Raw genomic sequence first — 15,128 nt, 5'->3', positions numbered from 1 at the left:
GGGGTTTGGTGGGGGGAGGGGCTCGCGCGTGCAGGGGGGAGGGGCGGGGTGGAGGGTGAGGAGGAGGAGGGCGCACGCGCACACGCGCCGCTGTCCCCGTCGCGAGCCGCGCGCGACTGCCGCCCGCGAGCGCTCCCCGTCCCGCCAATACCCGCCGTGACGTCACCGCGCCGCCCGCTTGGACACGCCCCCCCCCACCCTCCTCGTCGGCCCCTGGACCCGCGAGATACTCGCCGGTCGTGACCTTTCAATCAAACAGATCGCGCGACGCCATTGGAGGGGAGGTGTCTGTGACCACGCCCCCATCTCCATTCGTTTTGATTGTGGACGGCACGCCCAGCTCGTGTGTCAATCAAACGCGAGGAGGAGCCCCCACCCCCCACCCCTCGCGTTCGCTACTGCTGGGGGGTGAGGGGGGTGATGGGGAGTTGATGGGGGGGTGTGAGGGGGGGGGGGTGATGGGGGGGGTGTGAGGGGGGGGGGTGATGGGGGCGTGTGAGGGGGGTGATGGGGGGTGTGAGGGGAGGGTGATGGGGGTGTGATGGGGGTGTGATGGGGGGGGTGTGAGGGGGGGTGATGGGGGGGTGTGAGGGGGTGTGAGGGGGGGGGGGTGATGGGGGTGTGATGGGGGGGGTGTGAGGGGGGGTGATGGGGGGGTGATGGGGATGAGGGGGGGTGATGGGGGGGGTGTGAGGGGGTGTGAGGGGGGGGGTGATGGGGGTGTGAGAGGGGGTGATGGGGGGCTGTGAGGGGGGGGGGTGACGGGGGGGGGTTCTTGGGTTTCAGGTGGGCGCTGCTGCTGCTGCTGTTGTTGTTGTTGTTGACCGCCGTGCCACGCCGCCTCTGAGCACACGGAGATCGCCCTCTCACGATCCACGTCCCCTTCATCCAGGAAAGCCTCGTTGAGTCCCGAGAGACAAACATTTTTATTAACCCCGTTTTCTGCAAATACCTTTATCCTAAGTTATGTTGCGTCCTAAGTTATGTTGCATTTAAATACAGTAGACTGTGTGTGTATGTGTACAAGGCGTGTCACTATGAGCCAGCTTGCCTCGCGATTTGAAGTTGAGTCACGATTGTGGGTCTCGACTCAAGAATCAGACCCCTGGCTGAGACAATGCGGTGAGTGTAGCGCCTCCAGTGGCCGACAGGGGCAAGTGAACTACGAATTAAATACGATGCTGGATCATACGATCCGATGCATTGGTTTATAAAGTTATCAAGCAACCTTCGGAACTGATTTTAATCCATCATCTTGCCACCACATCATCGACTATACAGCAGTCCAGGTCTTCCGTGGGATACACCTGTCAATCCGTGCCTGTAAACTTTATAAGCACTCAAAACACACCCAGCAAGAGAGAGAGAGCAAGACAAATCGATGTATAACACGTGAGGCTTTCCCCGAGTCAAGGGCTCATAAAAACACACACCTGTCCTGTGTAAAACAAGCCAGTGACGCACATCATCGCAGTGGTCTGTTGGCACGCTGCGACGCGCCGTCTTGGGGGTTTGTTTTCTGCTGTGAAGGTGTTGGGTCGAGACCAGAGGTCACCCTTGGAGGAGCACGCACCACGCTCCACGCTCCACGCACGTGCGTTCACACTGGCGGGAGACGCGGGGCTGCTCCGACTTGCGGCCACTCGCAGATGACAACGCAGCAAGGCAGCAGCGCCACGCTGGGGGGGGTGTGTCAATGACGGAGAGTCGTGATCATTATTCACAGATTATGGAGTAGGAAAGTGAGACGTCTCGTGTCCGCACCTCGCGGTGATGGCCGCGGCCTCGGAATGCTCGCCTTTCCGTGACGTCACAATGCGCTCTGCCCAAAATGGGGCTGGGAGGCGCGAGCCACCTCCTCCCTCTCCCCTCCCTTCTCTCCCCTCCCCCCTTTGCCCCTCCCTCCTCTTCCCTCCCTCCTCGCCCCTCCCCCCTCTCCCCCCCCCTCCCTCCTGTCCCCTCCCTCCTCGCCCCTCCCCCCTCTTCCCCCCCTTCGCCCCTCGCCCCTCCCTTCCCTCCCCTCCCCTCTCGCCCCTCCCTCCCCTCCCCTCTCGCCCCTCCCTCCTCGCCCCTCCCTCCTGTGACAAGGGGGGGGGCACTTAGGGGACAGCACCGAATACTTGTGAGGTGGGGGGGGGGGCACCCATAACCGCCCCCTCAGTGAATCACTCCGCGAGTGGGATGAGAGTTCCAGAGCAGATCTTGAGGGTCAGGCGTCGACTGTGCAACCGCTGTGGGATCATTTGGCAGAAGTGGGATCACGATGGCCAGCAACTGGGGAATCTACAGCATTGTTCCGACTGTTCTTGTTTAACTTGAGTGTCTTTCCAGCCACCTCGGGCGGGGGAGGGGGCACACGGGGGTACAGCTGTTCATTATGGGGGGGGGGGGAGGAAACAAGCCCCCTCCACCTTCTGCATCATCATCATCACGATCCATGGGCAGACATCCCGTAGGGGACTACTGCACATTTCGTAATTCGTTTCCACTTTCCTCTGTCTCGTTCCAATCGGCTCAAGCAGTGACCACGTCTCTCTGGCACCAGTCGTCGTCGATGTGTGTGCACGCCACGCACCTGTCCCTATGAAGTCCAGCACAGCAGCACGCGAGGGTAAGGGTGTGGACGACACAATGACCGGCCCTCTTTGTCTCTCCATTTCTGACGTTCTACACACGCAGCACGAGTTTGCGCCTTTACGGCTAAGCTCATTATACATACACCACTTGCCAATGATGCTGTAGGTGCTCGCTAACAGCCCCTGCGTGGTGTATACAGCTAAAAGAAGGATGTGTATCTGTGTATACAGCCGAGGTTACAGTGGGCGCTGTTTGTTCTTAGAAAACGCCCACTCGTAAAGAGACTCGGGGAGGAGAGGCGGCAACTTGGAGGCACGGCCTCGGCCCCGAGCTGTGGCCGGGGGACACGAACAGAACGTGCCCCGTGCGGGAGTGGCCGGCGGTGGCGTTTCAGAGCCAGGACCTGACCAGAGAGTCTGTGTCAGTTGTTTGAACAATATCGGATTAGGTCGGATCAGGCCGGGTGCAGAATATACGCCAAGGTCGGATCAGCTGTCGGAAGTCCAGGGCTCTTGGCGGTGAAATCGTGAATTCTAATCGCAGGCGAGACCACTTGAGTCAGCCCCCATGCATCACGATCATGCTTTGCTCGGTAACGAGGAGCATCCCAGGGGTAAGGAAGCCAGCGAGAAGTAATTTTGCGAGCCTCGCGGCAAATTCCAACACCTGCACGGACCACTCCACGTGTGTCCCGGTGCAGTCGCACCGCCTGCGTGCACGCTATCTACCACCACTGACTGGTTCTGTGCCATGCTAATGTGGAATGTCCACCGCTGATGGACGACGGTCCAGCCACTTGTTTAGAGCGAAGAAACGTGCCGTGCTCATTGTGCGCGCGTAGCGCAGATTTACGTTCGCGTTCAATCTCGATCATTGAGGGCGCCGTCGCGTCCAGGGCAAGGCGCCTCGTGCGTTCTGGTGCCTTGTTTTAAATGCCACGGAGATGGATGAACGCACGACAGCGCTGCGATTCCACATCGAGAACTGGAATGCGTGCCTCTTGCAAACGCGCAAGCTCGCCAATGGCTGGGCGTGTAGCAGCAGCAGCATCACCGCAGCACGATCCAGAAGAGGGAACGGTTCTAATTGGCTCTCTTCATTCAACTTTAAGTCGAAATGTGGCTTGGAAACAGAGCTACGCGATGTAAATTAACCACAAGAGGTATTGCCCCGGATAGCCTTAACAGACTTGGGGCAAGTGCTGGAAGCGAGCCCCCTGCTCTGAAAGCCAAAGCGTCGCACGGGAATCGGTGGCCGGCACCACGCCCGTCCGCCCGGCCGCCTTTGTCTTCCCAGTGCTAATGTCAACACACCGCACAAGGTGCTCATTCAAGGCCGAGTCGATCTGGGGGAGGCTCCGGACCGATGTCCAACTCGGGTCACCAGGGTTGTAGTGCAGTGAATTAACCACGACACAGTGAACACACGTGTGAATATGTTTTTTTAACATACTAAATATCCCCTAAATAGCATGATAGATTGGTGTGTTAGTGAGCACCTATTAATGCTGGCACGGCACACGAGGGGGTGGGTGGCCAGCACCTCACCAGGCCGCCTTTGTTTACCCGATGACGACGTTTTGCACACGGCACCAAGTGATTCATTTCAGGCCGAGTGGACCTGGGAGAGGTCCAAGATCAATTCTGAAAGTCCTCCTACGTCAGCGACGTTCACCGTGACCGTGACTCAAAGCTCGGGTCACCGGGGTTTGTATCTTAGTGCATGAACCACTGCTGCTACTCGAACCGCTCCAAATCTGTAAACACACGGAGCACGCCAGCACGCGCCCCTCTGCTGTGGACACGCGGCTATAAATAGAGAAGGCGCTGCCGCTGCTGCTGCCGCTGCTGCCGCTGCCCTCGTTCTGCCTGGTCACGACGGGATCATCAAAACGAAACTCGCGCAACCCCCGCTTCTCGTGGCATTCGCACGATCCGCAATCCACTGTAACTTCGACCTCGCACTCCACTCCGCGCTTTCGTGATGCACGCAATTCGCGCGTCACCGTGAACTGGAGTCCACTCCGCGCTTTTATAAAATCCACGCCGAGTTCCAAACTTCACTCCCACATCTCCATAATCCATGCCGCATTACAAACTCCACTAACACATTTCTGCAATCCGCAATCTATTCTAAAATCCACTACACGCTTGTGCATCCAACGATCAATTCTCGCATCAACTCCAAATTTCTACCATCCTCAATCCATTCTAAACTAAATTCCACAATCCATGCTCCATTCAAACTCCACTCCACGTTTCTTCAGTCGACGTTCTATCCCAAACTCCACTCAACACTTCTAAAAATCCGCGCTCCATTCCAAACTTCACTCCACACTTTTGCAATCCGCAACCCAAGCTCAGCGTGACGACGCACTGCCGCATTCCGTACTCCATTATACACTACACTCTTACACTCCACTCTTACACTCTTCCACTCAAATGATACGCCACGAAACGCTTCTACGATCCAGTCTCAATTCCAAACTCCACTCCACACTTCGACAAGCCACATTCCGCTACCAAATATATTTCACCGTGCATTTCCACAATCCATGCGCCACTTGAAAGTGGACTCCACTCCGGGTTTATGTAATCACAGTGGTTGTTTGTCCGATATATGTTTGGCCTTGTGAATCGAACTTTTTTTTTAAAATAACCTATCTTATTATAAACACTCATACACTCACTCATTAAAGGCCATGAAAGAGAAAGTATGCTAGTTCTAATAACCACTTGAAACTGCACACCCCATTGCACACCACACTACCCTATACCCCAAAGACCCCCGTATAGCCTTTACAGACTGTAGGGGCAAGTGCTGTTAGCAAGGACCTATGATGAGTACCCACTTTACCACACAATCCACTCTACACTCTACACCACACACTCCACACCATACACCCCACTCTACACTACACCACATACACCACTCGACACCACACACACCACCCTACACCACAAACACCACACACACCACTCTACACCACCCTACACCACACACCCCACTCTACACCACCCTACACCACACACACCACTCTACACCACTACACCACACACACCACCCTACACCACACACACCACTCTACACACACACTAAACTACACACACCACCCTCCACCACACACACCACTACACACACCACCCTACACCACACACACCACACACACACCACCCTACACCACTACACCACCCTACACCACACACCACACGCACCACTCTACACCACACACCCCACACGCACCACTCTACACCACACACCCCACACACACCACTCTACACACCACTCTACACACGAACTCAACCGCGCACCCCTCCCCGTGAGCCGTGATGCAGACTCGCGCGCACCGGTCACTAAAACATGCTCAATAAATATTGTAGACAGCCATGGCAACGGCAAAGCCAGTCTATTTTCTCTCTCCGTGTGTTCCCCTCCCTCCCTATGAGCCTCGGTGAGCACGAGGCCGCCACCGCACGCTGCCACGCGCCTCTGACACCCCGAGTGACCATCACCACCACCACCTCCTCGTCGTCCTCGTCGTCGCCGCAAGGAGTTTTGTGTTTATGTTGCCCCGGGAGGGGGCTTGGGCCAGCGACACGGAACGGCACCCACAGCTCGGCGTCTCCCACCCACAGCCTCCTGCTCACAGACACCGCCGACGATTCACCCTCCCTGCCCCCTCGCCAGACATTCACCTCTCGTCGGCACGTTTAAGGCGTCGCGATTTCACTCGCGTTCGATTCAAAACTAAACACGCCGCCGCCGCCGCTGCTGCTGCTGCCTCGTCTGGCTCATTGCCCGGCGATGACGCTGCGTTGGCACTCGTGTGCCAATGAACACATTCAGCACATTCTGTCAATGCAAGAATAAGCGGTGGCGTTACAAATGCAGGCGACGTTTCGGGAAACGGCCCTTCGTCACGGTGCTGGAATTGTAATTGTCGTGGGATTACCCTCCAACACATTGCCGGCGTGCTGAACTAGCAACGAATTGACACGTTTACGTGACAAACCTTACGAATTGGCTGTGTCGGGTGGTGGCGGGGTTTAACGACACATATTTACGCGATCTAACCCAAACAAAACCTCTGCTTAATATTGGTCGCGAAAGCCCTCCGTGTCAAACTCGCATCATCTCGGACATTTACCGCTGTAGGGGACGCTCCGTTTAAAATGTTTTTGTACCTTCAACACTGTCGTTGTTCAAAACATATCTCATGGTGCTTGTCAAGGGGCCCCCAACTCGTAGCTTTGGCCACCAGTGGGGGGCCAAGGCACCCCCCTGCCCCCCACGCAAGCTACGCCTCTGCACATGGCCCTCGGCTGCTGTTGTTGTTGTTGATGCTGTTGCTGCTGCTGTTGTTGTTGCTGCTTTTGCTGCTGCTGTTGCTGCTGCTGTTGCTGCTGTTGCTGCTGCTGCTGTTGTTGCTGTTGTTGTTGCTGTTGTTGGCGCTGGGCCGCGGTGTTGCTCGCCGCCCCAGCCCCAGCCCCCGTGTGTCCCTCACCCTGACCTCACCCTGACCTCCCCTGACCTCCCCTGACCTCCCCAGCACTCCGCTCGGGCAGGAGGCGCCCCACTCACAGGACGCAGCGTACATAGGAACGGGCCAGGTGGGTCCGCGGTAGAGCAAACACGGCTCGCAAATCGGACATCTGTGAAGCTACTGGACGTCTGTGCAAAAGAGCTTCAAAGCTCATCGGATTCCTCCAGTATGCAAATTTTGATTCTGAATGGCTGAGTTGACGCCTCATCACCCCATCCAGGGTAGCTGATATAAGGAGTACCACTCTGTGGGGAAGTGAACAGTGGGTTGTACTATGGAAAGACTCCCCTCTCCCCACTGGCCATGGGTACGTGGAATTTCCACCACTGGCTGTAAACAGAACCACGTCCATGATCATTTGAGAAATAAACCATTGACTTAATTGTTTTATTTAAACTGCTGTTGCCAACGCTTCGCATCGCCTCCCCACTCGCCCGGTGTTCCGTGGATTCGAAGCGATCGAGTCCGTGGGTTTGGCGACGCCGCGTGACGGCCTCTTTTTATTTCAGCGCCAGTGTCCGCACGGCACGGCGCGCTCACACCTCGGCAAGGAGGAACAGAGTGCGACTGTGCGCATCGAGAGCGTGGAGCCCCACGTGTCCACACCACTCCGTGTCTCCTCGCCCGCCTGCTATTTATGACTTCCTTTCTCCGACGCAGCCCCACCCCCCCGCGAGATTTGTTGAAAGGGAGCCCCTGACAAGCGTCTTGTAGGAAAGGACCCGAGCCCCCGCGTCTCGACCCGCAGTGCGGCGGCGGGCCGTGGTCACGTGGGGCTCAACTGTGACGCGCGCCTCCAGTGCCACGAGGTCGCGGCGGCCATGGCGGTAATCAAAGTTGATTGTACCGCAGGAGAAATCCGCTGAGCTAAAAAGGTCTTTTTCACAGATGTCCAGTCGGGGCGGTTTTGAACGTTACAACAAACAGTACAAAAACACTGAGTGCAAATTATAAAGGTAAACAAATCACCCAAAACTCTAACCCAATTAACAAATGAAACACTCGTCACCAGCCTATCCACTGCTGGATGAAGGTCTCCTCATGACGCCGCCCCTCACAATCCGCCTCGCTCCTGGACTTGCTCACCTCATCGCTCCATCGCGACCTTTGTCGTCTCCTCGCCCTCGTTCTCTCCTGTGGCTCCACATGCCACGCCAGCCTGGGACATCGTCCCCTTCCTCTTCATAATTCGAGGATTTCTATAACTTGGATTTGACCTCTGATCCATGCGTTTATCGTTTTGTCTCTCAGTGACAATCCCAATCGTGCACCTACATATCCAAATGCTTCTTCGTTGTAGTCAAACATCAAGTAGGGTTTATTTACGTGTTTCGCCAGCATTTTGATGGGTTACCCATGGAAGTCTTGATCTAAGTTTTGTTATCAAATCTGTTGGTGCAGGAAAGCCTCGCGGATACAGGACAAGTCAGGAGGGTCAAGACACGACCACTACACCTCACCACCTGGAATCAAAACATTGGGGTCAAAGGTTGCGAATGTATACACACACACAAACGCGGTATATATTAGAATATTTTATTTCAAATTTTAATACCTTGCCAGTTTATCTACAAAGCAGATGGTAAAGTGCCCTCGAAGTGCCCAACTAGGTTTTCTTTGACAAGTTCGAAATGAAACATTACAGAAACCCTGTTGTAAATAGAGACATACAGACGCGTGGGCTGTTCACGTAAAGCATCTTAAATAAACCGCAGCAGCGCCTCTGGGCTGACACACGCGCAGCAGTCGCACTTATGCAGGCAAAGGGGGAGACGTCGGACCTGCTACTACAGTGTTCAAACTAAAACAATCGTGCTCGCCCTCAAGGAAGACGCGGGCCATCTGACAAGCAGCTCTTGCGGTAGATACCCGCCGGGGCTGGGGCTCAGGCTGCCCGACCAGTTTGGGATTTTCGTCGATGAGAAAGGCAGAAAAAAGAAAAGACGGTGATGGTCACGCGCGTCAATGCCATTCGTGCACCGGTGATATCACAGAGACGTCACCGTGACGTCGGTGAGTTCACTGTGATATCACTAGAGCTCAACAATGGTGAGGGGGGACGTTTCCATTTAACGAAGTTTGTTTTTTATATTTACCAAAGATTCCGACAGCCCAAGGTGCGGTTTTACAAGAGATGCTTGTTCATCAGATCGAGTCTTCCCTTAAGCCAAGTCCAGTCAGGATTTGTTTGTTTGTTAAATTACATTTTATAAACTACGTACATTGTGTCGTTCAATCGTTACCACCAACACCACCACCACCTTCAAATTGCACCCGATTCGAAACCTATGTACATATTACAATGGCGTCATCAAGGATATAAACAGCTGGTCGCTCTCACGCATTCGCTATGTACAGCTCCATTCGGAGAGGGCCCTGTTCCGGGACATCTCCCGTGGGGCGGGCGGCTCCTGCGAGTCCAGGGGGGCTGGGGTCTTGCCGTCTGTGGTGGCTGCTCGTCCGTTAGCGACGACGATTGAACCACACTCCTCGCCCTCCGAGAGGTAGGAGAAAGAGCGCAAGTGCCATGTTTTAACCCTCACCCTCCGGCAAAGTAGAGTTAACTTCCCATTTTTTTCCTCATTAAAGTAAATTTCTCCTTAACAGGCCTACAAGGATTGGGTGTGCTGTGATGTGTGCACGTGTTCATAGGAGCATCCGTGTCAGACTCGAATTAATTAATGGGATTAATCAGGTGTAGCATATTTATCCTTTTTCAATCGCTGCATTCTGAACGCGTACAAGTTTATCCTGGGTGCGAGCAGAGTAAGTTCTGCGAAAAGGACTTGCACACTTGTGTCCATCCTATCCATTTCACAATCATTTTACCATCACATTAATTGACTGTTAATCAAAAAAGCGACCTAGTAACGTGACGGCGATCGCAAAATCAGTGACAGGGAGACGCGTCCCGTCGACGCGATTGAAATACGATGACAGACGGAGACGAACGGAGAGACAGAGACACTTCCGTGAAATGAGACGATCAACCCGAATGTAAATAAAACATGGATTAAAAGTTGAACTCATAACACCACGTGGGTTTGGGCTCACCCTATCTCTACCCCTAACGACAACACTCGCGAGTTCAAAGCCAACACGCGTCCACGTTTTGGACTCGTTAAGTTTCTTTCGTTGCGGACACGAAAACAAATATCCACCCCGTCTCAGCCCGATGACAATGGCGGAGAATTTTCTGTGAATGAGCTGCGCCTATTTGAGAGGCCAGAAAGGCACGGTGGGTGGCGGGGCCTACAATACGCGGAGTCCGTGGGGGCCCACATCAGATGTTCACCTCTACCGCTTGAAATGTTTTCCATGAGTGGCAAAACCCTGTGTGGTGGGTTTTTAGTGAAAGCGAATTGTGTCGTCAAATGAATATATACGTGACAATTTACTCTTACTGACCTTACAAATAAATTATCGCCAAATCTGCCATCTCGGCCCGTTACCGATTTCCACCGCGGCCAAGGAACTCGTACGCCGAACTGCTCGTCTCTGAAGCCGGCGCCGAGGCTCACGGCCAACACCACCCCTCCTAGGCCTAGCGACAAGTCCCAACCTGGGCCGCAACCCTGCCCCAGCTGCTAACGGGCCACGTGGACCGGCTCCGTGAGCTCTCGTGGCTCCGGTGCTGTCGCCACGTCCACTTGGCCCTCTCTCCCGTTGCTCCGTGTGGAGGACCCGTTTCACACTCGCGCGCGTGTGAGGGATTAGACTCCCCGCAGTGGTTATCACCCCTTGGACCGTGGAATTCTCTTACAGCCGAGTCCCTTGCACGACCGAGACGTGACTTGCATTGTCTGGCAGTAAATTAATTATAACACAACACATGAATTGCCAACTTCAATTGACTTCACATGAATGAATTAGGACTGAGGTTGTGAGTGGAGGTAGGCCTAAGGGTTCCGGTTACGGATATTTGCTCGTCTTGGGACTTGCATTAAGATGAGGTAATGGCTCATTTTAAGGGAAGTGGTTAAAGTTAGTGATAAAGGGGGTGTGGTTAAGGTTGGTATTAGGGATAGAGTTAGGGTGTTGGAATGTGGTTAGGATCAGGGATATCGTTAGGGATGTGGCTAAATTTAGGGAGAGGCATTTGGTCACTTTTGGTATTCGGGGCTGGTTAGGATGTGGCTATTAGTAACAGGGTTAATGCTAAGGTAGTGGTTGCGGTTAATGCTATGGCTGCAGCTATGGTTAGCGTAAGAATTCGGGTTAGGGTTAATGCCACGACACGGTTAGGATTGTGGCCAAGACCGAAAAAGAAAAGGGCACAGAACCCCACCAACGGTGACCACGGCCGCCGCTGCGGCCCCGGTGCCCCGCGAGCGAACCGCGCGGCGGTGAGAAGGCGACAGCGGTTGCGTTGGCACAGCAACGAACCGAGGGGACGACGAGGTGCGGCCAACCCCCGGTTGTCCGTGGGCGGACTATCTGGGTTGCGGATCCGCCGTGCTTTTCAGACAAAATAAAAGACGGCGTCTTTAGGCGGGCACCGGTTTAAAATTTTCCATCCCCTCCCTTGCCGAGAGCCGGCAACTCGTCGCCCCCTCGCGCGGCCGCGAACACGCCGCGGCGAGTGAAGGCGCTTCAGACGCGACGCACGCCGACTCGGCCATCTCTACCATCTCTACCTCCCAACTCCCGTTCTACTACGCAGCAACAATAAATACGGCGCGCGTTCCTAGGGCCACGTTCACACGCGTCTGAGCATCGTCGCTCCGCGTGTTTTTTTTATCCGGGCCGCCTCTGCCGACCCCACTCCGCAGGATAATCGTCGTGAAGTGCGTGGCCCGGGTTGTGCAAACGCTGCCAATTGGCGTCGTTTTTCATTTTGAGCCGCCAGGCAACGCTCGAAAGCGAAACGCAGTCACAGCGCCACCCGGCGGCAGGAATGGACATTGAACAGTGCTGGAGTTTTAGATCTTCGCAAGGGCCAGTGGGGATGTAATTATCCATCCCATCCACCGCTCAATTAGACCCACACATTGGTCCCCTCCCCCCTCCCTTGGTTCCCCACCCCATCCTCTCCCACTTGGTCCCCCCGCACCCCCGCCACGGTGCACTGTAGGCATGTAACGACTCGTTCCCCTGGAACGTGATGGACGTCGTGATTCCGTCACCATTACATCGCACAACCAATTATATATGATCTCAGTCTGTCGAGTTTGCGCTGTGTCATGTTTCTACTATCTACACGGTGTCACTTGTTCTGTCATTTGTTCCGCGCGTGATGTGGCGAACTTTGCATATCGTCGTTATGCATAGTAAGAGCAGAGTCTTGACGCGCGCGATTCGACGCTAGTCTCGTTGCGTGTCTATCGAGCGGCAAACCATTACACACCTACAGTGCACGCATCGGAGCTTCACCGTCTCCTCCCGTGAGCCAATCGCGAAATGCAACGAATCTGAAACAATTATTACAGGCACGCAAATCGGACACACGCGAGTGCAAGAGACGAATTGAGTCGACGATTCGAGCGTCGTAACGTCCCAGAGAACGCGTGGCCCCGTCAATCCACCCACGTGGTTGTCGAGCACACAGATAGGCCTCTTCTTTTTTTCAAACGGACCGATCGCTTAATTTAGGAACATGACAAGTACGTAATGAATGGCACTCATTTACGCCTTTGACATTTGTTACAAGTTGTAAGAGGAGGAATAATTTAGAAGTTTGGAGGGTCGGGTGAGTGGGGGGTGAATTATCCATGGGGCCCCATGTGGAGCAGCAGAGGGGGCCTGTGCGTGGTATCGAGCGAGCGCGAGACCCCCCACCCACACCCCCGAGCCCCGCTGGGTTGGACGGTTACTTTTTTTGGAAAAAAAGATAATTCATGCAAAAATGTACAGGTGCTCGATTGGACGCATTATTTGGACCCATTAAAGGAAGCAAGGTTTACAAGGAGCGTCCGCAAATGCACCTGCAGTTGGTAACGCTGCCGGCGTGCAGCTCGGGGCGTGGCGAGTGGCGGTTCGTGGATCCAGCCGAGGCCACAAACTCTACCCTGGGACTGATTTATCGATGCAGGCGACGCGTGCAGGGAGTTCAACCGGTACCCCGCGGTGTGTAACGACCACGGCGCCGACGCTGAGCTGCCATCTGCCGAAGGAAGCGATGACGAAGCCACCGCTGGTAACTCACTCCACCCCGGGTGCGCGCGGTGCGGCGTCACCTGCATCTGTGGTTTCTCCATAAAACCAGGCAGGAGCGGGTTACTTCACCCACTCGGCAAGCTCCACTCGGTTAAGCCAACGCTGAACTTCTCGACAGTCGCCATTCAGGGCCAGGCAGGCCCATTCTTAGTACGAGTATCACTGAGGAGTCAAGGCTCAGGTTCATCTTACAGTCAGCTGGAGTTAGTGTCCACTACTTGCAGTCACCCTTTCACAGTCGAGTCGAGGGCTTTTTGTGAATGTGGCAACGCTGGCAAAAGCTCAAAACCGAAACTAAAAAGACCTCTCGGCTCAGTCCTAGCGCAAGAGTAAGGTTTGGCATCAGCCGGTTTAAGTGTCGGTAAAGCTTGGCCAAGGTAAAAGGTAGCGGGTAGGGTTAAGCTTCGTGTCTGCGTAAACGCGAGATCTCGTTTCACCACCTGGAGCTGCAAAGTGTCTTCCAATCAGAGCGCTGTCGCCAGTGTCGCTGGAAGACCTCAACTCAGCACGCAGGCCGACAACACGGCTGGGCCCACACTCGCGCGATTACCGCGCTCCTCAAATCGGTTGCTAAAAAGCGACACCCCTTAAATAAAACGATCGTCAACCGCTGCCGGTTCACCGTCCCCTAATGCAGAGTAGTGCGGTGAGCGACCCCTCCTGGCGGTTCGCGAGGAGAGTTTCCCGCGGGCGGAGCCAAAAACGAACGGCGCTCGCTACACAGGGAATAGGAAACGCAGCCGCCGGCGCTTCCACCCCCCCCCCCACCGCGTGCAAGTACGCGCGGACGTCAAGTGCAAGCGGTCGACCCAGACTCACCAAGCGGGGGGGTGTTCAGGGTGGAGAAGGCTCTCGCCACAACTACGCACAACCCACCTCACACACACACACACCCCTCTCCCCTTACCAAACAACAATATATGATACATCGGTTTATGTGTACATGTGCAAGCTGCCGCAGTCCGTCGCGGCTCAAACTACAATTAACGACTGCGACGGGAGACAAAGATCAGAAACAATCTCGTATGTTCTACATACAGTAGTTCACTCATTCACCCGACGGGGATCCTACGACGTTCGGTCAATTCTCACTTCGTCCCTCTCTGCCCGCATGCCCACCCACACGCCCGCCACGGAACTCCCCGGCACCGACCGCCTCGCTCTTTCCCAGACGATTCCGCGGTGGTTTTGGCGTTGGTGTCGGGCACGGAGATTGAGCGAGCGGGCGGGCGGGCGGATGAGCGAGCGAGGGGTCAGGGCCCGTCCACGCCCACCGCGCCGCAGGCTGGCGCGGTGGGCGTGAGCGTGGACGGGAACATGAGCACCTTGGCGCGCATGAACGACAGGTCGGGAAGGGCGGCCATGACCGACAGGGCCTCGCCGCTCAGCTTCTCTTCGCGACGCGGCCTCCTGCTCCGACATGAATCGACACAAAAGGACACGGAGCCCAACACGGATCAACAATAATCGCCGTCAGTCACCACGATACTCGTCGAACATCACAACACTAAACAACAATCAACACAGTACTAAACAATACAAATCAACAACACAAAGACACATCACCAGAAATAAACACAAAAACAGTGCAACCACATTGTCTCTCAATGGTTTTTGGAGGCAGAGTTGGTGGATCACTCAGAGATTACCGTGTGTTGGACGCACAACCTGTAGTGCTATGCGGTGGTGTGTTGAACGCAGTACAGCAAGTAGGTAAAAGATGTTGACCCGCCTGGGTAGATTGAGTGATTATGCCACTGAATTTCTGAGTAATCTGGTTTCCTGCCATATGAAAAATACACCGATTCATTGCTCATGCTTCCCTCCTTCCTGTAGGAGGGGCTTGGGAATT

General features: G+C 55.0%; 1 protein-coding gene across 2 annotated transcripts in view; it reads right to left on the bottom strand.

Annotated features, from left to right (window-relative positions):
• Window positions 1-8,640: 8,640 nt before the first annotated feature.
• Window positions 8,641-15,128, bottom strand: part of AFTPH (aftiphilin) — a 33,099-nt gene continuing 26,611 nt past the window's right edge. For both annotated transcript variants that reach the window (XM_061559553.1, XM_061559554.1), the window contains one exon: window positions 8,641-14,686. In XM_061559553.1, coding sequence (XP_061415537.1) covers window positions 14,530-14,686 — 157 coding nt within the window. In that variant the 3' untranslated portion in view covers window positions 8,641-14,529. The remainder of the gene's footprint in view (window positions 14,687-15,128) is intronic.

Source organism: Lethenteron reissneri, chromosome 25 (assembly GCF_015708825.2).
Source record: "Lethenteron reissneri isolate LAM-NWPU_2019-01 chromosome 25, ASM1570882v1, whole genome shotgun sequence".
In the NCBI taxonomy this organism is placed as follows: Eukaryota; Metazoa; Chordata; class Hyperoartia; order Petromyzontiformes; family Petromyzontidae; genus Lethenteron; species Lethenteron reissneri.
The sequence above is the reverse complement of the archived record's forward strand: the minus strand, read 5'-3'. Positions and strand labels throughout refer to the sequence as shown.